The following is a 24868-nucleotide window of genomic DNA, read 5'->3' on the forward strand; positions in this document are numbered from 1 at the left end:
AGGAGGACAAGTGATCAGACAATAGCAGATTTTACTCGTCAGAAGACGAATTTTTGCAACAGATGGTTAAAGTCACTTTCAGTCACTGACTTTGATGCTCTAAAGAATCTTCTTATAATGGAAGAAGTATTGTCATGTCTCCCAGACCAGTTGTCTACTTTTATGGCAGAACAAAAGAATGTAACAGACATTTATGAGCTATCAAAGCTCGCAGATGAGCATGAGTTGTTGACTAAGGCCCAGTTTACGACCACTTCACCTAAGTCTAGTCGTAGAGTAAATTATAATGCTCACCGAACTCCTTATCAGAATCCATCCCGTCCTAGTACTCCAGTTACTCCCATGAGCTCTTCTCTTACAAAACCTACTCCTGCTACTTCATTGTCAGGAATGTCAAATAATAATAAGGTTATTTCTAAACCTACAGTTGGTTCTACCAGTGTATCCACTGTAAGGTCCTGTTCCCACTGTAAGAGAAAAGGCCATGGAATTAATTCCTGTTTTATATTGCACCCTGAGTTACGACCAACTGGTCTCATTTATTGCAGAGGTGTGCAAAATAAACTTACTAATAAACATGTAACTGTAAACCCCAATTGGGTGAAACAGTATTCACCATATATGTCTTCAGGTGAAGTTTTGTGTATTAATGGGAAGTGGAAGCCAGTGATTATTCTTCGTGATACAGGTGCTTCCCAAACCATAATTTCATCCAGTATTCTTTCTGATGTTGAAAAGAGAGATACTGGAAAGTTTGTTGTTCTTCAGAGTGTTGCAGGATGTAAAACTGTACCTCTAATAGACATTAATTTCAGATCCACCATTACACCAAGTTTATGCACTGTGGGTGTTAGTACACAGTTGCCCATCCCAGGTGTGGATGTTATATTGGGTAATGATGTGGCCATAAATCATGTTGTGGGTGACATTGATCCCCGTTTGTGTAAACAGCCCGTTGCAGACCATGTTTATTCTGCCTGTGCTGAAGTTATTTCTATGAATGAACCTGTTGTAGAAGATGGTTTTGTCCATTCTACCTGTGCTGATGTCAGTACTAATATAAATCCAGTTGTCAGTTCTGATGTTGTTACTCAAGCATTTGTTCCAGTAACCAGTACCCCTTCAGTGGAGAAGTGGGATGTGGTTGTTCCAGATTCCTGTGTGGCCGATTTAGTTGTTGAGAGTAAGCCTGATACTATGACTCTGCTTTATTCCAATAAATTGGGAAAGGATGTCCATGTACCATTGTCTTGCCCGCTCACTACGAACGTTGTGCCAGGAGTTGAGAGAAACTTAAAAGCCACGACTCTGTATTCCAGCCAAGTGAATGGTTTAGGACAAGATGTCGGGTTGGCAGAAGTATTCCCGCTCACTCCAAGTTTAGAATCAGTTGTCGAGAGTAAGTCTGTTGTAGAGGCCCCGCCTCACCCTAGTCAAGGTGATAGTATAGGGGAGGAGGGTCAAAACTACCTGTTACTTGCCCGCTCGCTTCAGATTCCCTTCATTTATGTGCATTGAGTAGAACTGACCCTAAGATTTCAGAGAGAAGCAAGGAGACAGTCTGTACTGTAGATCCAGTTTTGGAGAGTGTGGGAAAGCAGCCAGAGGATCAGCTTCTGTTGAGTAGATGGAGACCCATTGAGCCTCCCTCTTCAGTTGTCTGTGAGGATGTGACCCAGCTTGGTAGTGATATTATTGATTGTGGGCAGAACAGTACTCCAAGCAGCTCCAGAAGTCATGGGAGGAAATTTTGGTAAAATCATTAAGAGTGGTAAATTATCATTTGGATCTAAGTTGCGGAGTTGTGATTCTTATTCTATGTGGAGTAAGTATTTCTCATTGTGTACATTGAGTCAGAGTGTGTGTAGGATGTTGAAATCTACTTTTATTCTGCAGGAGCCATTTTCTTGTGAAGTAATGGACTGTGGGACATCTTTGTCAAGCCTTGTGGTTGAGCAGAGAGAGTTTACTCAAGTAGGTTGTGCATCCAGTTCTGAGGAAGTGGTGAGTTATACTAGAGCAGTGTCTCTATATTCAGATCCAATTAATTTTAATGCACGAGTGATAAAAGTGTATGTTCCACAAAAGTGTGGTGTTGATTTTCAGAATCATATTGTGGGGTGAAGGATTAAATCATACTGGGGAGCAGATGTTTGAGGCTCCAGGTGTGTATTTCAAGTTGGGGAATAAGGTTATCCTACCTAGTGTTAATCATTGTGAAGGGTTACAGATTATCCTTGGGTGTTTCCCAGGTAATCTGCTGTTCATCTTCAAGATGTTAAGACCCTTAAACCTCTTGGTTGATTGGTTGTCATCAGACGTAAATCACTTGGGAAGTGATGGTGAGGATTGTAAAGTTTTCGGCATGTTTTATTTAGTCTTTTGGAAGACTAGACGGTTGATGAAAGTGTGTGTTGTGTTCAAGTTCACCATCAGGGGGTGTGAACTTGTCTTCGGAGTTATGAGTGAGATATGGTGCCTAGGCATATGCCTGTTTTCTTTCACTGATCGTTATGACAGAGTTATGAGGCAATTGATTTCTGTGTTCCTTATGGATCATCTGAGTCAGTTCGATCAGGTAGTCTTTGCACTTATCTGGGGTTGTATTTCTTGGTTTGAAGGTCAAAGGTTTGCTAAGTCGGTGTCTTGTGTTTCGGAAGGTTCTATGAATGGGAAAGTTTTATACATAATTGTGAGGTTTAATGCTAATTTCTCTAATTTTAGTATCCATTGGGCGAGAGTATGTGTTCCACAGAGGATCAAGAGTGATGAAGAGCAGATGTCTGTGTCAGAGCATACCCAGGAGAAGTCCCAAATCTACTTAACATCCAGTCAGCTTCAATTAAGCAGTTCAGCTCCAGAAAAGGGGAGTAATGGAAAATGGAGTCTGTCTTGGAAAACTTCACCATGTGGAAAAGGGATCACATGGAAATACGGAACTGATCTTGGAGAAATAGTAGAAACATATGAAAAGCTAAATTGCCATGATAACTGTGTGAAAGCAGCTACCTTTATTGACAATTCTATTCATGCTACTAATGATACTGTTGTAGATAGGAGTGTGAAATATGATCTGAAACAAAGTGAAATAAATGAGATAGTACCTTGGAGAGATAAATTTGCATACTCCAGTGACACATATGTAGAACATAGTCATAAGACTGAACTTTCTGAGTTTCCTGTAAGACTATATTTGGAGTGTTTTCATTTTGTCCAGAGATGTATTCTTATTACTTTTACATGTTTGGTGTAATCAATACCATAAATCTCAAGTGTCATACATTTTTACTTTGAAAAAATGCCATTGATCTTCAATCTATTGCATTTTTTTTCTTGGAGGTGGAAGTGTTACGTACTCCTAGCAGAATACGTATATAAATTTAAAATAACTTGTTTTGTTTCCATTATATCATTGCCTGTATATGTACACACATTGTGTTTTGGTAATTATCGTGTGGTGTGGCAGCGCCAGTGGAGACAGGAGCGCGGTTGCGTTGCACACGTCTAGTACCTGCTAGATACGGGAAAGCTGGACCTGTTCAGTTTGGGAGTTCCAGATGTCACTTTTATTTAGTATATATAATTGTTTATGTTCTGTAATTAAACAGGTGGCATTATACTTATATATTTTGTAAGTAACTATTATCTGTAATTTGCATTCTTATGTGTTTTGAGAACAAGTGGTTGTTCAATTAGTTTTAAATATTAAAAAGTCCTTAGTTTCCATCCCTCATCCTGGGATGAGGCAGACGGGAGGTGAGAATGTGGGTGGCGACAGAGCGTGAGTTCAGTAGCTGAACAGGACTCGAAGGAGTAACATGTGGGAGATAAGTCTGTACATTCATGTTGTGCCATATTTTATTTTGTTATATTAAGTGATATGACAATATTTTCGTTTGTTGTATAAGTTACTTGACCATCTGTGTTTTTATATTATAATGTCTTGAATATATATCAATATAATATTTTGTATCTATTCTTCAGTCCTAAAGGAAGGTATTTATTTATGTGCTCATTACTTATTAAGGGGTTATACTGGTGATCCGCTCTTGAGAACAGCAGTTTTCTCGTATCCCTAGACGTAATTAAAGCTTGGCTGCTGTAGGGTCACGAGCCGTAACGAACGATAGGTAACAATATCTTCAGGTTCTTCCGGGCTTCACTACCAGGATCCTCTGCAGCTCCTCCAGGCTGCTATCATGAAGTTTCCTTGAGCAACTACGGTGCTTCACCCTTCTGCTAGGGTCCTCCACAGCTGTCTTGGCTGCTACACCATGAAGTTCCCTCGAGCAACTATGGTGCTTCACCACCTCTACAGAAGCACGTGACACTCCTCTTCACTGCTTCTCCTCACAGCTCGAGGTCCTCTGTTCCACTACCTTGGAGTCTCATCAACTACTCCTTCTGTGCTGGCTTCGAAGTTCTCAGCAACTTCTTCCCCAAAGACAAACCTGCAACCCATCGACCCTCCAATAAAATGTTTCCCCTTTAACACATAAACAAAAATAATCGCACAATATGTTTGCCTCAAACCTCTATCTGTCCTCTATATACAGTGAGAGTGGACTCCCCCGTTGGGCGGGTCCATGCTCCACATCGCCTGGTGGGCCTCACTCACTCCGGGAGGGGCCTCCGCCGTCAGGAGCTTTCAGTCACCTGCCAGCGCTCAGAGGGGACGGACTCCGTGTTCCTCCCTCTCCACTCTCTTATTTTAGGCTTTCTGCCTCACCAAAACATGTCTAACTTATCAATAAACATTGCTACTGTCGCTGGGCACACGACCAACTACAAGCAATCACTATGAACTGGCTTATATCGTGCTTACCACAGATTGTCTAGTCGAGGGCGCTCCTCCCTCTGACGAAGCTTGGTCAGGGCACTGCCACGGCCCACGATAATGCCTCTGGGCGGTTTAATACTCTCCTCGTCGACCAGGACTTGAGACCACACATCCCCAGCTCGATTCCACAGCTGGTACGTCTGCACACTTCTCTTCTCTTCGAGATATATCACTAGGGGTTCCCTTCTGACGGGAGCTCAACGGAGCGCGGCTTTCCCCCTGCGATGTCTGGCCTCAAGTGAGGTCAAAGCCCTCCAGAAACGAGCCTCACGCCTCCAGCAAAATGTCCACATCTCCTTGCCAGACATTTATCTGTTTTCTTCTTCACTGCCCATAATCTTAAATTGTTCATCATATCCAAGCAACTATTTTACATATGGGTTATCACCTCAATATTTGCTAGACCTTCTAGTTAGGTCAGGCTTGCTGAATAACTCTCAAGGAAAGAGACTCGTTTCTCCTGTAGGCTGAGATCATAACACCGCACAGGGGGATACTCTAGATGCGGCCGAACTAGAGCCTGATATAGGTGGATCTGAATGTTAGTACTGAGGCTTCGAAATCTCCTCAATTTTCCTAAGGCTGCTTTGGCTTTGTTTGGTCGGTCCCTTACATGACCGCTCCACAGAGCTTTTAAATGCCCGTGCTTTCACAGCCACCTCCCCACCCTGGGAGGTTGACTGTGGATGGGGAGGGGAAGCCGAGCTGGTGGCGGCCCCACCTCCAGAGGGGGGGTGGATACCTACCACCCCTCCGGCCGGGGCGAGCCACACCTGGCAACTGTGTACTGTGGCACCCGGTGCCCAGATGAATGGATAGAGACACTCGCCGCTGTTTCGTTGTCCAGAGTGACCCAAGGGCAAGCGGGGAGTCAGAGTGCCAGCTGTGGCCCACCGTTGTTGATGGCACAGGACAACTTTCCACCGATGGTGACACGCCATCATCATGACGTGGCGCCTTGTAGAGCGGGATACTGCTTGTAGGAGGCAGCCTAGTAGCAGCTGGGCAGCTCTGGTGAGTTGCCATCACACCAGGAGTATGACAACGCATTTAGTTGCCACCCTGTGCCCATCGTTGTAGAGGTCAAAGCACTTCTTAGACTCATGATCACCAGCACACACTGCACATCGGTGGGTCCTGGAGGTGCAGCGCACTGCAGTGTGGCCCCAACGCTGACATTTGTAGCACCTCCGGCGTGGACGCATATAGTGAGCCACTCTGTAAGTTCTACCCAGCGCTAGGGGCACGGTGAATCGCTTGAGAATCTCCGTTGATGCTGTCCAGCTTGCGACGATGAGGTCATTCTTAGTGTGGTGTGGGTTTGCCACATTGTCAGACCGGAAACACTCTGGGTCAATGCACTTGTTATCACCAAAGAAGACGATTTTCACCTTTACTGAATCATCACATGGTGCTCGCATCATCTTTATCCTAGCATATTCCTTTGTTAACAAGTCGTTAACAAATGCATCATTATTCGTGAGAAAGACGTGATTGTCTTCATCTCTGATTAACTTTATGCGTTTAGTGTGATGGGCTTTTGAGGCTGCAGAAAACCACTGAAATCTGTCAGCAAGACCAGTGCCATGCGGGAAAATCACGCTGGTTAGTCGAGTTCTTTCCCGCTGTAGTCGCTTTTTTCCCCTCTTGCTCACTACCTCTTGCAATACTGCCCCATTGTCTTCTTTGCTCTCTCCTGCCTAGAGAGAGCCTTGTGTACCAGCAGCAGGTGAATCAGGAACAGTCTGAGCTGCTGAATGCACATCTGGCAGCAGCGGCGACTCACCTGAGACAAGGGTGGTTGCCATGATTCCATCGCAGTGGTGACAAGAAAGCATGTCTGTCGATGAAACTGCTCGCTGGGTAGAGAGCTGTAGATTATCATGCAGCATCACGTACATTTAACAGCCAATAGCACGTTGTTCACTCGTTAGCATAGCAGGGGTGGGAGGAGATTTGGCACCAGGGTTACGGAAGTGCACCAACCTCTTTAGTTGCTTTAGAATCAAGTACACCAGCACAGCTGCTTATGGTTCACCTTCACTGCAACATTCCAACCTAAGGCCAACACACCACCCTCAAACGTCAACAACACTGCACACACACAATTAATCGAATGTAGAATTGCACTCATGATAATAATCCCACTAATTCCGATCTTACTTTAGGAAGCTAAAACATACTTGGCTTACATTCATACTATTTCTATACGAATCCAGATTCCCGTTAACACATCTCTGGGTCAAGCAATTTGCAAGCATATCCTTGTACATTTCATTTACCTCACTCCATTTACAAGGTTGGTACTCGCTAATCCCCTACTCAGGTCACCGGCGCTCACAACCACTTACAATACCCTCTTTCTTCACCGGCTACGCTACAACGTGTCTTTATATGTATAAATCCATACAACACATCTACACTAAGAATACATGAATGCTCTATCCTACAACACATATATAATAATATAATAATAATTCTAGACACAATAAAGCAACGCCTAGCATCTTTATTTCATCTTACTTGCTAATCACCTTTATTAATTCTATAGAAAGTTATGAGGCCGTTATTCCTTCAACTGGAAATAACGGGTTTGTAACAGGGCGCTTGTTTGCGCCCTGTTACAAACCCGTAACACAGCCAAGTCCACATTGTAGACTGGGTAAAAGCCTGGAAAGGGAAAATACAAGGTGGACACATACACCAGTGAATGAGGCTATATATACATGGTGGTGTACAGAGCTGTGTATATCGTCGGTAAGGGGATGGGGTGGAGGGGTGAGGTATGGGCTAGGGTGGAAGGGTGAGATAAGGAGCTAGGGTGGAGGGAGTGAGGTAAGGAGCTAGGGTGGAGGGGTGAGGTAAAAGCTAGGGTGGAGGGGTGAGGTAAGGAGCTAGGGTGGAGGGGGTGAGGTAAGGAGCTAGGGTGGAGGGGGTGAGGTAAGGAGCTAGGGTGGAGGGGTGAGGTAAGAGCTAGGGTGGAGGGGTGAGGTAAGGAGCTGGGTGGAAGGGTTGAGGTAAGGAGCTAGGGTGGAGGGGTGAGGTAAGAGCTAGGGTGGAGGGGTGAGGTGAGGGCTAGGGTGGAGGGGTGAGGTAAGGAGCTAGGGTGGAGGGGTTGAGGTAAGGAGCTAGGGTGGAGGGGTGAGGTAAAAGCTAGGGTGGAGGGGTGAGGTAAGAGCTAGGGTGGAGGGGGTGAGGTAAGGAGCTAGGGTGGAGGGGTGAGGTAAGAGCTAGGGTGGAGGGGGTGAGATAAGGAGCTAGGGTGGAGGGGTGAGGTAAAAGCTAGGGTGGAGGGGGTGAGGTAAGGAGCTAGGGTGGAGGGGTGAGGTAAGAGCTAGGGTGGAGGGGGTGAGGTAAGGAGCTAGGGTGGAGGAGTGAGGTAAAAGCTAGGGTGGATGGGGTGAGGTAAGGAGCTAGGGTGGAGGGGTGAGGTAAGAGCTAGGGTGGAAGGGGTGAGGTAAGGAGCTAGGGTGGAGGGGTGAGGTAAGGAGCTAGGGTGGAGGGGGTGAGGTAAGGAGCTAGGGTGGAGGGGTGAGGTAAGAGCTAGGGTGGAGGGGGTGAGGTAAGGAACTAGGGTGGAGGGGTGAGGTAAGGAGCTAGGGTGGAGGGGGTGAGGTAAGGAGCTAGGGTGGAGGGGTGAGGTAAGGAGCTAAGGTGGAGGGGGTGAGGTAAGGAGCTAGGGTGGAGGGGTGAGGTAAGGAGCTAGGGTGGAGGGGGTGAGGTAAGGAGCTGGGGTGGAGGGGTGAGGTAAGGAGCAAGGGTGGAGGGGTGAGGTAAGGAGCTAGGGTGGAGGGGTGAGGTAAGGAGCTAGGGTGGAGGGGTGAGGTAAGGGGCTAGGGTGGAGGGGTGAGGTAAGGAGCTAGGGTGGAGGGGTGAGGTAAGGGCTAGGGTGGAGGGGTGAGGTAAGGAGCTAGGGTGGAGGGGTGAAGTAAGGAGCTAGGGTGGAGGGGTGAGGTAAGGAGCTAGGGTGGAGGGGTGAGGTAAGGAGCTAGGGTGGAGGGGTGAAGTAAGGAGATAGGGTGGAGGGGTGAGGTAAGGAGCTTGGGTGGAGGGGTGAGGTAAGGAGCTAGGGTGGAGGGGTGAGGTAAGGAGCTAGGGTGGAGGGGTGAGGTAAGGAGCTAGGGTGGAGGGGTGAGGTAAGGAGCTAGGGTGGTGGGGGGGGTAAGGAGCTAGGGTGGAGGGGTGAGGTAAGGAGCTAGGGTACAGGGGTGAGGTAAAGAGCTAGGGTGGAGGGGTGAGGTAAGGAGCTAGGGTGGAGGGGTGAGGTAAGGAGCTAGGGTGGAGGGGTGAGGTAAGGAGCTAGGGTAGAGGGGTGAAGTAAGGAGCTAGGATGGAGGGGTGAGGTAAGGAGCTAGGGTGGAGGGGTGAGGTAAGGAGCTAGGGTGGAGGGGTGAGGTAAGGAGCTTTTGTGATGGGGGGGTAAGGAGCTAGGGTGGAGGGGTGAGGTAAGGAGCTAGGGTGGAGGGGTAAGGTAAGGAGCTAGGGTGGAGGGGTGAGGTAAGGAGCTAGGATGGAGGGGTGAGGTAAGGAGCTAGGGTGGTGGGGGGGTAAGGAGCTAGGGTGGAGGGGTGAGGTAAGGAGCTAGGGTGGAGGGGTGAGGTAAGGAGCTAGGGTGGAGGGGTGAGGTAAGGAGCTAGGGTGGAGGGGTGAGGTAAGGAGCTAGGGTGAAGGGGGTGAAGTAAGGAGCTAGGGTGGTGGGGGGGGTAAGGAGCTAGGGTGGAGGGGTGAGGTAAGGAGCTAGGGTGGAGGGGTGAGGTAAGGAGCTAGGGTGAAGGGGGTGAAGTAAGGAGCTAGGGTGGTGGGGGGGGTAAGGAGCTAGGGTGGAGGGGTGAGGTAAGGAGCTAGGGTGGAGGGGTGAAGTAAGGAGCTAGGGTGGAGGGGTGAGAGACGTACTAATGCCAGCGCTGGTGACCAGGCCACTGGAGGAGTGGTGAGCGTGTTCCCTGCCCTACGCCACCTGCTGCCCAAGTCCTCCACCTTCCATGTGGTAATGGACGTGATGTTCTCCGTCCGGGACTTCATCAAGGTCAGTGCCCTCATTATATGTATGGGTGTATTAACATATGTTAGTTATGGAGTTATGGGCCATAACATGAGAACAAGACTGATGCTAACACGCAGACTGAGGACCAGTAGTTGTGACTGAGGGCTCGTGTAAGTGGTCTCAACACTATATGTCTCAGCTCCGCCAATAACCATCACCAAGGCCGCAAATAGTTTCCTAAAGCATCCTTTAAACTCCTTATTTCGAATAACTAAAAGTATTTGCATTGTGTAAATATAAAATAATATATGACTTTCATGAGTTTTAATGCAACGAGTAAAGAACATTAATTCAGAAAGTTCTGGACTTGAAACAAAATGGAGCTGATCCACGGAGCGCTAGATTAGTCACGGCAAATTAGGTTGTTACAGCAAGTACTTATCAATTTGGTGATTGGCCAGGACAAACTCATGCACTTCTCCGCTTGTCATTTGTACCCAGCCGGTGAAAATGTCATACAACTGCGTAGTCAATTATAGATGGCGTTATTGTCTTCATAAACCAGATCTGTGGATGATACACTTTTGTCACACTTAAGGATCAGAGCACGACTACTAGACTGAGTGGGAAAACTTCGCTTTACCTAATATAATAGCCAGAGCGATTTTGTATATTTTAAATAACTTTAGAAATATTAAATCTATTGGATGAGTTATTAATTACCTAGCTTGACTGTGTTACATATAATTAAGGATTATTGGGAATATTTACGTTGGTGTAAATTGCAAAGTAAATTACTGTAAATATTTTCATGATTAGCGTTATATATACTAAGTTAAGAGACTTTCATATAGAGATAAAGTTTTCAACTAAATTATTTATTATCGAAATTAGGTTTTTCATTCAAACGACCTAATTGTGAAAAATATATTGATCAGATATGTGAACAATGAATTGAACAATGATATTATGTAAATGTACAAAAAGCTGGCTGTTTGACTGTAATACAGAGAAGCGTGCAGGAGCACCGAGAGACGCTGGACCCTCACTCCCCCAGAGACTTCATGGACATTTACATCAATGAGATCAACAACACCTGTCACAACAGTCACAACACCTTTACAGGTAAGTGTGTGTTTATATGTTGTTCTTCACTCATCACACTCAACACCTGACACCTCACTACTGTTCTCTACACCCTCAACACCTGACACCTCACTACTGTTTTCTACACCCTCAACACCTGACACCTCACTACTGTTCTCTACACCCTCAACACCTGACACCTCACTACTGTTCTCTACACCCTCAACACCTGACACCTCACTACTGTTCTCTACACCCTCAACACCTGACACCTCACTACTGTTCTCTACACCCTCAACACCTGACACCTCACTACTGTTCTCTACACCCTCAACACCTGACACCTCACTACTGTTCTCTACACCCTCAACACCTGACACCTCACTACTGTTCTCTACACCCTCAACACCTGACACCTCACTACTGTTCTCTACACCCTCAACACCTGACACCTCTCTACTGTTCTCTACACCCTCAACACCTGACACCTCTCTACTGTTCTCTACACCCTCAACACCTGACACCTCTCTACTGTTCTCTACACCCTCAACACCTGACACATGATACATAGACCGTCTGAATACGCTCTTCGCCCGACCATTAAGTCATATTCCTTATGTACATAGCCAAAAAACCACCTTCTTTTGTTTAATAATATTTAGAGGACGGCGAGAAGCTGAAGATTTGAAATATATAAGTTTTAGGGCCGTTGTTGAGAAGGTAAGTGTGAGCTCTGCAGCATATATTGTAGTTCGACTCAGGGAGAAGGCGGCGAATTTCCTCCAGATACTCCAGTTGCGGTGACACTGTGTCTCCTGGTTTTAAGGAATATAATTGCTCGGATGCGGTGAAGGGGGGGGGGGGTGTCAAGTCTGACCAATCAGAGAGCGCCAATGGCGAGACGTAGTGTGACGTCAGCATCAGAGGTACTAGGCGGGAAACGTCGCTTGCCGTCACTAGGCACCTAGAAGACAGAGTAACGGGGAGTGTCGCATGTCGGTCCCATATATGGGAGGTTTAAGCCTCCAGGAGGGACATTACACTTAGCAGTACTCCACAGGCAGTGTAGAGGAGTTACTGGTCAACTTCTAGAGGAAGAATTAAAGTTGGACAGTAACAGGCCACAAGTAACAGTAACATGGCCTGGACAGTAACAGGCCACAAGTAACAGTAACATGGCCTGGACAGTAACAGGCCATGTCACAGTAACAGGTCACAAGTAACAGTAACATGGCCTGGACAGTAACAGGCCATGATTGCATTATTAGAGGCCCATGATTGTAGTGGCCTGTTGGCCCCTTGCAGCTCCTTGTTGGTCTCTTGATATAATTATAACAGTTCAGTAGTACTGTTAACTGTCCCTTGAAAATTATCTACATATAGATTTTGACTGATTTCAGCCTTATAGGGACTTGATGATTTCTTCAGATGAGTATCTAGAGTTGCTTGCAGCAAAAATGGACTTAACGTCGTGCCGAAGAGAACTGAGGAGAATCTGTAAGTCACAATAGGACTATTGATATCTTGTGGGTTCTCTACCCATAGAAACTTAGTGAAGTCCCTATCTTCTTCCTGTATGCCAATTCTTAGAAAGGCCTTACTAATATCAGCTGAAAACGCATATTTGTTAAGTCTAAACTTCAGCAGTATGTCATACAAATTTCTGAGTTAGACTTGGACCTGTTTGCAAACAATCATTCAGACTGGTTCCTTTTGGGTCCAGATTTAGAGCTACAATTAAAAACTATCAGTAAAGGAGTCGTTTTTTATTCTCTCATTACAGCCATGTGAGGTAAAAAATGGCCTGTTTGCTTATTGTCGTGTTTCACGACTTCGATGAATTTATTCTTTAATTGTTGAACAATAATCTCATGATAGAGTTTTAAATACTCAGGCCTTTTTCTTAGCTTTGCTAATTGATATGTAAATTGACTGTAAGCCATGTGATAATTGGTAGGTAAGGTTTTATGGTTGATTTTCCAAGGTAGCCTTACCCAGTACTGTCCATCATGGTACTGTACAGTTTCTAAGTACTGATTGTATGCACAGACATCATCAGGACTTGGTTGTTCAGGAATTATTCCTATGGCATCAAGTTCCCACAATTGATGTACAGATTCCAATCCATCATCAATCATGTGGGGGATATTAAGTGGTGACTGTTCTTTGCCTAGTCAAGCCACGATTACAGTTTCTATATGATGTGATTTTTCAGGAGTTGAAGGTTCAAGATCTAGTATAGGTCCTGTCATGAATATGCCTCCTGCTGATTTGAGTAAATTCATACCCATAGATTCCTCTGATCCCAGAATGAATCGATGATAGTAGTCAGCTCCAATCAGGATTCCGATATCCCCTATGTAGTCAGAATCGAGCAGAGGATCTGCCAATTGGATTCCTTTTTCTTTTAGGAATTTAGTAGTGGCTGCCAGACCAGTCACTTCTATTTCAGTAGGAATTTTATCAACTACTATGGCTTCGACTGTCCTTTGGGATGTACCTAGACAGACATTGAGTTGTACTACCGGAAAGGTTCTAAGACCTGAATTGGTAAAAAAAAAACTGATATGCATGTAGATACTTGCTTTGAAGATTTAAGTTGTAAATCTTCTGCCATCTTTTTACTGGTAAAGGTTTTCTGTGACCCTTGATCAAAAAAGCCTCTAGTTTGAATACAAATTCCTTGATTGCATAGTTCTAGCTGTGCAGTAGGTAATATGGCTGTGGTAACAGTCTCTGTTTCTAAGGCATTGACAATACTCATTACTGTACAGAATTGTACAGCTGTTGAGGTATTATTATCTTTGGCTTTCCCTGAGATGCAGGTTGATTATTGGATGTCTATGATCTGGATTGAGTGTTGATATCACCACAGAGTGCTATGTGATGTACACTTTTATGAGAATATTGGCAGTTCTGCAATTGAGTGTTACATTCACTTGTATCGTGCTTCCGTAGACAACGGATGCAACTGTTCAGCGATTTCAGTCGACTGATTCGACTGGCACAGTCTTAATAAACTGTGCATTGATAAATGGTTTGTGCTTCCTGACAGAATAAATATCTTGAGGCACTTGCAGCTCCTTTTGTCTTATCTGTCTTGGGAGCTTGATTTCCTACAGTTCCTTTAACTGTGGGTGATATAGCATATGAGCCAACATTACTCTGTTTCCACTTTGCAGAAGAGGAGTTTTGTTGCCTTGATTTTTGACTGCCAGTTAGGACATTTTTATTTTTGTCCGAAGATTCACCTCTGGTGATTTTTTCTTGTGTTCTAAGTTTTCCTCGGCTTCGTAATCTTTGTATGTAAGCTCGAAGTCCATCAAAGATTTGGCACTGTGATAAGATGTTGGTGTTATAATGGATGCATTGGCTGTCTATGACCTCATTAGGAAGTTTCCTTTGAATGATTAACTTTGTAGGCTTTTTGAGAGAAGCCTTGGAGTTTATTATAGAATCAAAGGCTCTCCAGAAGGTATCCCAATCGTCTGCATCCTTGCCCTCAAAATATGGTAAATGTACCTTTGGGAGCTCTGCTGCTATATGTGGGATAGTTGCATTGCCCTGCTGAGCGGATGAGCTCATATTGGATTGGGTTCCTGCTTAAGATATTTGTTTGATTAAAGGATCAAGTTGATCTTGGATTTTATCTTCATACATTGTCATTTCAGCAATGATTTCCTGAAGTTCCCTTTGGGTTAAATCTATAGTAGCCATTTCTGTTAAATAAATCTCTGCATGGCGTTTGATTTCTTCATACAGTACTTATCAACAGCTGCTTTTACTCTGTTATTCAGAATTATTAAATCAGGAGATGTTTGTTTAGCCAACTTTTGACATTTGTCAATCAGTTGCGTTAGGTGATTTTGTAGACCTTAAGTGTCCTCCTATTTCCAGTTTCATCTGCTGGTGGAATACTGTCAGCCATTTTGACTTTTTCCGAGTTTCGGAGATTCCGAGATATTTTCTCTTTTTTGATAAATATGTATGATGTTAATGTATTTTGATAAACGAGCTTTCCTATCTACTTAAGTAATGATTCCAAAGATCGTCCTTCATTTCCTGCCTGGAATCTGGATTTAGCAGGTGCTCAATTATCAAAAGTACTGTAATAATTTGGTTTGTCTTCCGAATGCACCAATCGGTAAATCCTGTAATAATTTTTTAAAAATAGTAAATGGCACTATTTTTGCAAAATTATTACAAGATCTATTACCCTAATAGTTGTTTGATAAAATACAGTAGTATGCCTACTGGCCTGCAGTTCACTCGGAATGGAAACCAGCGAGGAGCGGCGGAGCGCAGGTACCTCAAGGTGCTCAGAAAGTAAGGGAAGTACCTATGCGAATTTTGGTTGGGGAAGATTCACAGGTGACGTATTTGGACAGAACTTTTTGTGCCAGAGATAGAGGGAACAGGTTAAGGGTTTGCTATCTGGGAGCTGGAATTGGTGATATTGTTAAATGAATGATAACATGAATGATATTATGGCTGGAAATGGGAACAAACCCATTATTTGTCTCAGTACTGGTGGAAATGATGGTGGACGAGTTAGGAGTGAAACACCGATACAGAGGTTTAAGACAACCATATAATTGGTTTAGAGCAAGGGAGGAATCCTGATCATATGTGGCATTCTTCCCTAAAAGGGAGTTGGAAATGAATGGTTGTCAAGAGCACTTGGTGTCAGTTGCCGACTGTACAAATATTTCAAATCAAATGCAGCATCATTCATAGATAACTGGGAACACTTCTATGGAAAAAATGACATGTATGCTCAGAATGGGGTGCATCTATCGATGGCTGGGGTTGTTGTTGTTGCCAACTTGTTGGTACCTGTGGTTGAAGGGGGTTTGTTTGGGTATAAACTGTTAGTAGATATTGGTATGGGAATTGATATGGACAAAGGAGGTAATAAAAGCATGTGTTTGTGGGTGAAACAAATTGGCAAAATTATCAGGGATAGAAAAGGGCCTCAAAATAACAATACACTTAAGGTGTATTAGACAAACAGTAGAAGTCTAAGAAACAAAACAAACTATTTAAACGCTCTTGTCTGCACAGAAAAAAATGATATTATTGCACTTACCAAAACATGGATGAATGTAGTGTCACGGTAAAATCTCTAGGAAGAGATTCGGCCTGCTCCATTACCACCTATTCTACCCATTACCACATCTATATATTAAAGTACTGCAGCAACAACTACTACTTCCAGACGTCTAGACAGTACTACCAGTCTTCCCCCTTCTCCACTGCCCGTCACCCCACCTCGCACCTGGCGACACCCCGGGAGCTCACGCCACCCGAAACAAGCAGTTTAACAGCCGGTTAATAGTTAAAGAAGTCACCAGTGCCCTCTGCCCAGTCGTCATTGTGTATATATAGGGCTGCCTAGCCCATTACGAGTTAGATTACTCCTGCGTGCTTACCTGAATAGACCAGTTAACACATTTTAGTGTGGCAACGGATTTAGTCAGCCTAGCTCACACTATTCCTGCATCATGTTTTCTAGTATTAACGTAACGTAAATTTAATTGTCTGTTTATCTTGTTTAATTTGCACTCTGTATAAAGCCTAGTTTAATAACATTTTTATTTTGTAATTTATTTAAAATAAGATTTCTATTAAAATATTTTTACATTTTTGTTCTGTATGTTTTCTCCTACAGTTAACATCACAGTGAAGACAACTTGCAGTTTAACTTTTTTTTTACTTTTATTTTTAATTTTGTGACAGGCATTCCATCTGCCTAGAGAAGACTGCATTAACACCTATTTTTACCATCACAGTAGAAATATAGAGAACTATTAGCTGAATATCATTTGGATTTAAACTACAGTGGTACCTCGAGTAACGAATTTAATCTGTTCCATGTTCGTCATGTGAAACGGATGTCATACAAAACGAGTGTCCCCCATGTAACCAGTGTGATGCACTGTGTTTATTGTGAAATTCCCCCAGTGTGCATGACATCAAATGTTCCCCAAAATATCATTTTTCTTTGTAAAATGATAAATTACCTTCCCTGAACATGTCTGTGTAAAAATAATTACCAAATTCCACTTACTTTGGCTGTGAGGGCGTGGACAAGGTGCGCTGTGACGTCATCAGGGCCTGGTCGCCCGTGTGTGAAGCTCCCAGACACGGTCGCGCACGCCATTCAAGCACCGCGTGTTGCCACAAATATATTTTCAAATATTTTTTCTATGTATTTCCAATGCGGTTTTATTTGTTTATTTTATCGTATATGATGCATATTTGTAACCTTTACAATATGTATACAGTAGAATGTTCATAATTTTCCATGGAACTGTGATACATGTGTCAGTAATGTGTCCACAATAAATGTTTATTGTCACAATATGACGTGGTAAAAATTCACTAAAATTACAATATGTACAGTTTCACATACTATTTACACAGTAACACACTGTATTACACACTCAGTACTTTAGAGTCACCGAAGTAGTCCATGGTACACAGCGCGACTTTGCTCTCCTTGCACCAGCTACAGATAGATTTTCGTTTCCTGTTTCATCGTTCTGTGTGCTTGCAAATAACGCACTCGCGTGCACCCTTGGCTTTAGTACTTGTAGGTGGTATGTAGCCAAGCTGGTAAAGCATAAGGTAGTATTGAAACGATTATTGGAAAAGCTCAATTTTTTTTTTTTTTTTTTTTTTTTGAGATTTGTAAGGTAGTCTGGAAAAGATCGCTTTGTAAGGTCCCACACAGGAAGAGATTCAGCTAGCCTCAAAGAGTGTCCATCAGTCAGGAAGAGATTCAGGTATTCTTGAAAATATCTATGGACAATACCACCATGGAAGCCACTAACCCTGTTCATCTATGCTACTTGTATCAGATGCATCATCACTAAACGCAGAAAACGAGTCATCTATATAAATTGGAGATGGCAAGGGTGGGGCTCAGAGCTACAACTGGATACGCTCGCTGTATCATCCTCATAGGTGCTGTATCACTGGCATCCGACTGTTGTGTTAAGCCCTTATTGCGCCTAGCTTCACCTATGTTATGACCCTTATGTTCTTCAAACAATAGGGTCTGAATTGCACCGACTGAGCGCAGTCTTTCAACACCGTGTCGGACAGGTGTTGAGAGCCAGAGGCGCGTGTGCCACAAATGGTTGCTCACGCAGTACTAACCCAGCCAGCAGCCCTTGTCTTTCATATTCGTTATAGCAAAAGGTTCGTTCAGTGTTTGTTGGGTAGGCTGCTCCATTATGACAATCTTTCTTTGTTTCAACTGTGTTCCATTTGTTTTGTATTTGTCACTTACGTCTCAATAATGGAGCAGCCTACCCGACAAACACTGAACGAACCTTTATGGCATTTGTCCATTTTTCAAATTGTTTCAACAGTTCTTTTATTTTTTTTTATTTAAGAAACATGGAGCAGCCGACCTGTAGACCACTGAACGAACCTTTTTGACATTTGTACTGGTTTTCAAAATTCTTATTTTTTTTTTATTATTTACGTTTTTTGTATGTAAGAAACATGGAGAAGCCTACCTGCCGACAACCGAACAAACCTTTTGCTATAAGACAAATGAAAAATAAGTATTGAACACATTTGAAGAAAGGAAAATGTCATAATGGTTTGTTGAGTGTATATGTAAGGTAGGCTTCTCCATTATTGAGACGTAAATGACAAATACAAAACAAATGGAACACATTTGAAACAAAGAAAGATTGTTATAATGGAGCAGCCTACCTGCCGAACACCGAACAAACCTTTTTGACATTTGATGTATATCAGACATTTAATTTCTTTTTTCCTACAAAAACGTCAATGCTTTGGAACATCTCAGCAGTCATCCCTTTATATCCCAGCATCTTTAAACAAGAACAACATAATTTATGTGCATCATCGGAGGCGTCAAGAATGTGCAAGAAGCATCGCGACCCCACCATGTGGTGTTGACGTTACTTAAACCAGCGTTCGCCATACGGGACGATTTGACGCCGATCGAGCCGTTCGTTACCCAAAATGTTCGTCTTTTGGGGCCATCGTTATGCGAGGTACCACTGTATATATATTTATTTATGTCATGGATTTAAACCATTTCACACAGATAGATACCTGGTTGATACCTGGTTGATGGGGTTCTGGGAGTTCTTCTACTCCCTAAGCCTGGCCCGAGGCCAGACTTGACTTGTGAGAGTTTGGTCCACCAGGCTGTTGCTTGGAGCGGCCCACAGGCCAACATACCCACCACAGTCCAGTTGGTCCGGCACTCCTTGAAGGAAACAATCTAGTTTCCTCTTGAAGATGTCCAGGGTTGTTCCTGTAATATTTCTGATGCTCACAGGTAGGACGTTGAACAACCGTGGACCTCTGATGTTCATACAGTGTTCTCTGATTGTGCCCATGGCACCCCTGCTCTTCACTGGTTCTATTCTGCATTTTCTTCCATGTCGTTCACTCCAGTACGTTGTTATTTTACTGTGCAGATTTGGGACCTGTCCCTCCAGTATTTTCCATGTGTATATTATTTGGTATCTCTCTCGTCTCCTTGATATATTCTTGGACTACATATATGGAGTAGCTATATATGTTGCAGAAAATTTGAAATGTGGTCTTAAAGAGGCAATCAAAACTGAGCCACACACAGAAACTATCTGGCTAGAATTAAACGAAAAAAAAATAAAAAATCTTATAATAGCAGTTATATACAGGCCACACAACTTAGACAAAATGGAAGCAACGCATCTATAAAATAAAATATCTAGAGCATCTAGGTCAAACAGTATTTGTGTGATGGGTGACTTTAATTTGAGTGGAATAAACTGGAATAACAGAACAAGGAATAATGAAGCAGAAGATTTTCTAGAATTAATTGGCAATTGCTTTCTTAAGCAACACATTAAGGAACCAACACAGGGAAAAAATATTTTAGACTTTATGTTAACTAACAGGGAAACACAAATTAATGAAATAAAAATAGGGAGTTAGCTAGGGAACAGTGATCACAAAGAAATTAGATTTAGCATAGAATGGAATAGATTTGTTGGGGGAAAATTCTGTTAATGTACCAGATTTTTGAAAAGCTAATTTTAATGGTCTAAGAAATTTTTTGGTTGAAATAGATTGGAAAGTCTTGGGCATGAGGGGTGGGTTGGTCTTGGAGCGAAACGTGAACCTAGCAATGGATAATGTAAAAAGAGATTTCGATGTGAATTCAATATATAACTTATTTAAAAGTATTCTATGCAAATCACAGGATCGTAGATATACCATACAAATTGAATATATCGAATAATAATGACCCAAAATGGGTAACAAAGGATTTGAAGAAACTTATAGGTAGAAAGAGAGCTTGGTACAAAAGGATTACGAGTGGATAAGTCAGTTTAGAACAAGAATTCGTCCAGCTGGTTATAAATGTTAAAAAAGAGATAAGGAGGGTAAAAAGAAACTATGAAGTTCGCAAAGCAGGGCACGTAAAGACAAATCATAAAAGGTTTTTCAGTTATATCGAACAAAGATTAGAGAAAGAATTGGTCCATTAAAAACTGGGACAGGTCAGAAAACTGATAATGACGAAGATATGTTATGATATGGTAAAATATTGCCAGATTGCCTGAGTTGTAGAAGGTTGCTAATGTAGTACCAATTTTCATAAAAGAAATAGGTTCATTAAAACTGGGACAGGTCAGATAACTGATCATGACGAAGATATGTTATGATATGGCAATTTTATTTTTTTTATCTCGGCATTTACTAAAGGAGAACTGAACATTAAGCCTTCAGCTGAACAAATCTATGTGGGTGGGGAAGAGGACAGGTTGACTAGTTTAACAGTTAACAGGGAGGATGTTATTAAACAAATAGTGAAACTCAAACAAAACAAATCCCCAGGGCCGGATGAAAGTGTTTGCCAGGGTGCTTAAGGAATGCAAAGAGGAGCTTTGCGAGCCACTGTCTACCATATTTAATAAATCATTAGAGGCAGGTAGATTGCCAGAGTCGTGGAAGGTTGCTAATGTGATACCAATTTTCATGAAAAGAAATAGGTAACTTGTGTCAAACTATTTACTTAACGTCAATTGTGGGAAAGTTACTTGAATCGATAACTTCAAATACCATTCGTCTTCATCTTGAAAAATATAAATTAATAAATGATTCACAACATGGTTTGATGTGTCAATTGTTGACTGGAAAAGTATAAAAATTAAATGCAATATCTCTCATAGATAATTGGGAACACTTCTATGGAAGAAATGACATGTATGCTCGGGATGGGGGTGCATCGATCGAGGGCTGAAGTTGTTGTTGTTATGAACTCGTTGGAACCTTTAATAGGAAGGTTTTGTTTGGTTTTAAACAGTTAGTAGATAGTGGTGTGGGAAGTGATATGGAGAAAGAAGGTAATAAAAGTATGTGTTTGCAGGGAAAAGAAATTGGCAAAATTGTCAGGGAAAGATGAGGGCTTCAAAATAACAATACACTTAGGGTATAATACACTAGCAGTAGAAGTCTAAGAAACAAAATAAACGATTTAAATGCTCTTGTCTGCAAAGAAAAAATGTGTATTATTGCACTTACCGAAACGTGGATGCATGTAGAAAATAGAGAACTATTAGCTGAATATCAAAAAATGGATTTAAACTATTTCACACATATAGATATATTAGACGAGGAGGGGGAGTAGCATATATTTAAGGGAAAATTTGAAATGTTGTCTCATAAGAACAAGGTAACTGCAGAAGGCCGATTGGCCAATACGAGGCAGCTCCTATTTATAAACACCCAATCCCACTCATATACATATCCAACCCACGGTTGAAACAATCGAGGGACCCCACCTCCACCACGTTACGTAATAATTGGTTCCACAAATCAACAACCCTGTTACCGAACCAGTATTTACTCTAGTCTTTCCTACATCTAAACTTATCCGGTTTATACCATTTGTTTCGTGTTCTGTCTTTTGTTGATACTTTTAGGGTATTAAAAGTATTTAGGAGACATGAACCCAGCGATAGGTGACGTAAAAGGGGATTTCGATGTGGATTCAATATATAACTTGACCAGACCACACACTAGAAGGTGAAGGGACGACGACGTTTCGGTCCATCCTGGACCATCCTCAAGTCGATTGTGACCATTCTCACATTTGACTTGAGAATGGTCCAGGACGGACCGAAACGTCATCGTCCCTTCACCTTCTAGTGTGTGGTCTGGTCAACTTACTTTAGCCACGTTATTGTGACTCATCGCCTGAATTTATAACTTATTTAAGAATATTCTAAGCAAAGCACAGGAACGTAGTATACCACACAAATTGAATAGATCGAATACTAATGACCCAAAGTGGATAACAAAGAATTTGAAGAACCATATAGATAAAAAGAGAGCATAGTACAAAAGGATTAAGAATGGGGAAGTCAGTTTGGAACAGGAATTCGCACAACTGGTTAGAAATGTTAAAAAAGTGATAAGGAAAGCAAAAAGAAACTATTTATTTATTTATTTATTTATATATATATACAAGAAGGTACATTGGGTTTGTGAGAATACATTGGATAGTACAGTATTTACACTCTTGTAAAGCCACTAGTACGCGCAGCGTTTCGGGCAGGTCCTTAATCTAACAGATAATTTTAAGAAGGTAATTTCTATCAGAATTGATAAATGATAAAGATACATTGAAGAGAAAAAATGAGATGAGAGAGCTTAGTAAGTATATTAAAGCACATTGTTATATTAAAGCTCTGATTGATTACATTGACAGCTTGATTAGTAATTTAAACAAGATTAATAGACACCATACAGCAGATTGACAGCACATATAAGACAGCAATGATCACAATGGTAAAGATGTTCAGATTGGGTACATAAAGATTGGGAGACTGGGTAGCAATAGATACAGAAACAAGATTAATAAACACCATACAGCAGATTGGCAGCACATATAAGAAGACAGCAATGATCACAATGGTAAAAATGTTCAAATTGGGAACATAAAGGTTGGGAGATTGGGTAGCAATAGATACAGTGCAATTTTAAGGCAAAAAGTGAAAAACTATGAAGATGAAATTAGGTACTTTTTAGTATTGATTTTGAATGATGTAAACGTTGGACAGCTTTTCAATTCAATAGGGAGTGAGTTCCATAAACTGGGTCCCTTTATTTGCATAGAGTGTTTACACAGATTAAGTTTAACTCTGGGGATATCAAAGAGATATTTATTTCTGGTGTGGTAATAATGGGTCCTATTACATCTGTCCAGGAAGAGTTTCAGAGCAGGATTTGCATTTAAGAACAGGGTTTTGTAAATGTAGTTGACACAAGAGAATTTATGGAGTGAGATTATGTTTAGCATGTTTAGGGAGTTAAACAAGGGGGCTGAGTGTTGTCTGAAAGCAGAATTTGATATTATTCTGATAGCAGAATTTTGCTGGGTGATGATGGACTTGAGGTGGTTTGCAGTGGTTGAACCCCATGCACAGATACCATAGTTGAGATAGGGATAGATTAGTGCATAATATAGAGAAATGAGAGCAGAGTTAGGTACATAATATCTGATTTTGGAGAGTATACCAACTGTTTTAGAGACTTTCTAAGTTATGTGTTGTATGTGGGTACTGAAGTTGAGTCTCTTGTCTAGGAATAGGCCAAGAAACTTTCCATCATTTTTATTGCTAATGTTTACATTGTCTATCTGAAGCTGAATTGCATTTGTAGATTTGCTTCCAAATAGGATGTAGTAGGTCTTTTCTATGTTAAGTGTTAGTTTGTTGGTTGACATCCATAAGTAGACTTTTTTTAGTTCATTATTAACAACATCATTTAATGTATGTGGGTTGGGGTTGGAGTAGATGAGGGTAGTATCATCAGCAAACAAAATAGGTTTCAGAATGTTAGAGACATTAGGCAGATCATTGATGTATATAAGAAATAGAAGAGGTCCCAAGATGCTGCCCTGTGGCACTCCAACGGTTATTGGTAGAATGGGAGAGGTTATATTATTGATGGCTACACATTGGTGTCTATCACTAAGATAGGATTGGATATAGTCCAGTGCATGGCCTCGGATTCCATAATGATGGAGTTTACATAAGAGGTAATCGTGATTAACAGTATCAAAGGCCTTTCTCAGGTCAATGAAGAGTCCAATCGGAAACTCATTTTTGTCAAGGGCTGAGTAAATTATATCAAGGAGACTAATAATTGCATCGTTGGTACTCTTTTGAGAGCGGAAGCCAAACTGACAGGGGCTAAGAATGTCGAATTTTACGAGATAGGAGTAAAGCTGTTTGTAAAAAAAATTTTCAAATATTTTTGATAGAATGGGTAGGTTTGATATTGGTCTATAGTTGTTTATGTCTGCCGGATTACCTCCTTTATGAACTGGCGTTACTCTTGCTTTTTTAAGGATATCAGGGAAGGTATGACACTCAAGGGATTTGTTGAACAGCAGAGCTATAGGTGGCGCAAGGGCATGGGAGGCGCTCTTGTATACAATGGATGGGATTTCACTGATGTTCCCAGCTTTGGTTTTTAGTGAGTGTATGATGGACACAACATCTGTCGGGCTGACTGGTGAAAGGAGAAGAGAGTTTGGATAGCTGCCTGAGAGATATGTGTTGATATGTGGCTGAGTCTGTGGGATTTTACTTGCAAGGTTAGCACCAATCGATGAAAAGAAGCTATTAAATTAATTCGCCATTTCTAAGTCAGATGACGGTGTAAGGCCATCCTTAGAGAGTGTTATCTGGTTGTGGGTGTGTTGTTTAGTTCCTAGGATATTACAGATGGTATTCCATGTGCTTTTCATGTTGCCTTTTGTTTTTTTGAATCTAGTCTCATAATATGAAAGTTTTGCTTTTCTTATGATACTGGTGAGCACTGATGAGTACCTTTTAACTACTTCCTTTGAAAGTAGGCCACTCCTAAATTTCTTTTCATATTCATGTTTTTTGTTGATTGATTTA

The 24868-nt window shown here is 42.1% G+C and overlaps 1 protein-coding gene across 4 annotated transcripts in view; it reads left to right on the forward strand.

The window, feature by feature from the left end:
* Positions 1 to 24868, forward strand: part of LOC123751070 (methyl farnesoate epoxidase) — a 330011-nt gene that overhangs the window by 230097 nt on the left and 75046 nt on the right. For all 4 annotated transcript variants that reach the window (XM_069305551.1, XM_069305553.1, XM_069305552.1 and 1 more), the window contains 2 exons: positions 9756 to 9866; positions 10835 to 10949. In XM_069305551.1, coding sequence (XP_069161652.1) covers positions 9756 to 9866; positions 10835 to 10949 — 226 coding nt within the window. The remainder of the gene's footprint in view (positions 1 to 9755; positions 9867 to 10834; positions 10950 to 24868) is intronic.

The sequence above is a fragment of the Procambarus clarkii genome, chromosome 55, assembly GCF_040958095.1.
Source record: "Procambarus clarkii isolate CNS0578487 chromosome 55, FALCON_Pclarkii_2.0, whole genome shotgun sequence".
Lineage (NCBI taxonomy): Eukaryota > Metazoa > Arthropoda > Malacostraca > Decapoda > Cambaridae > Procambarus > Procambarus clarkii.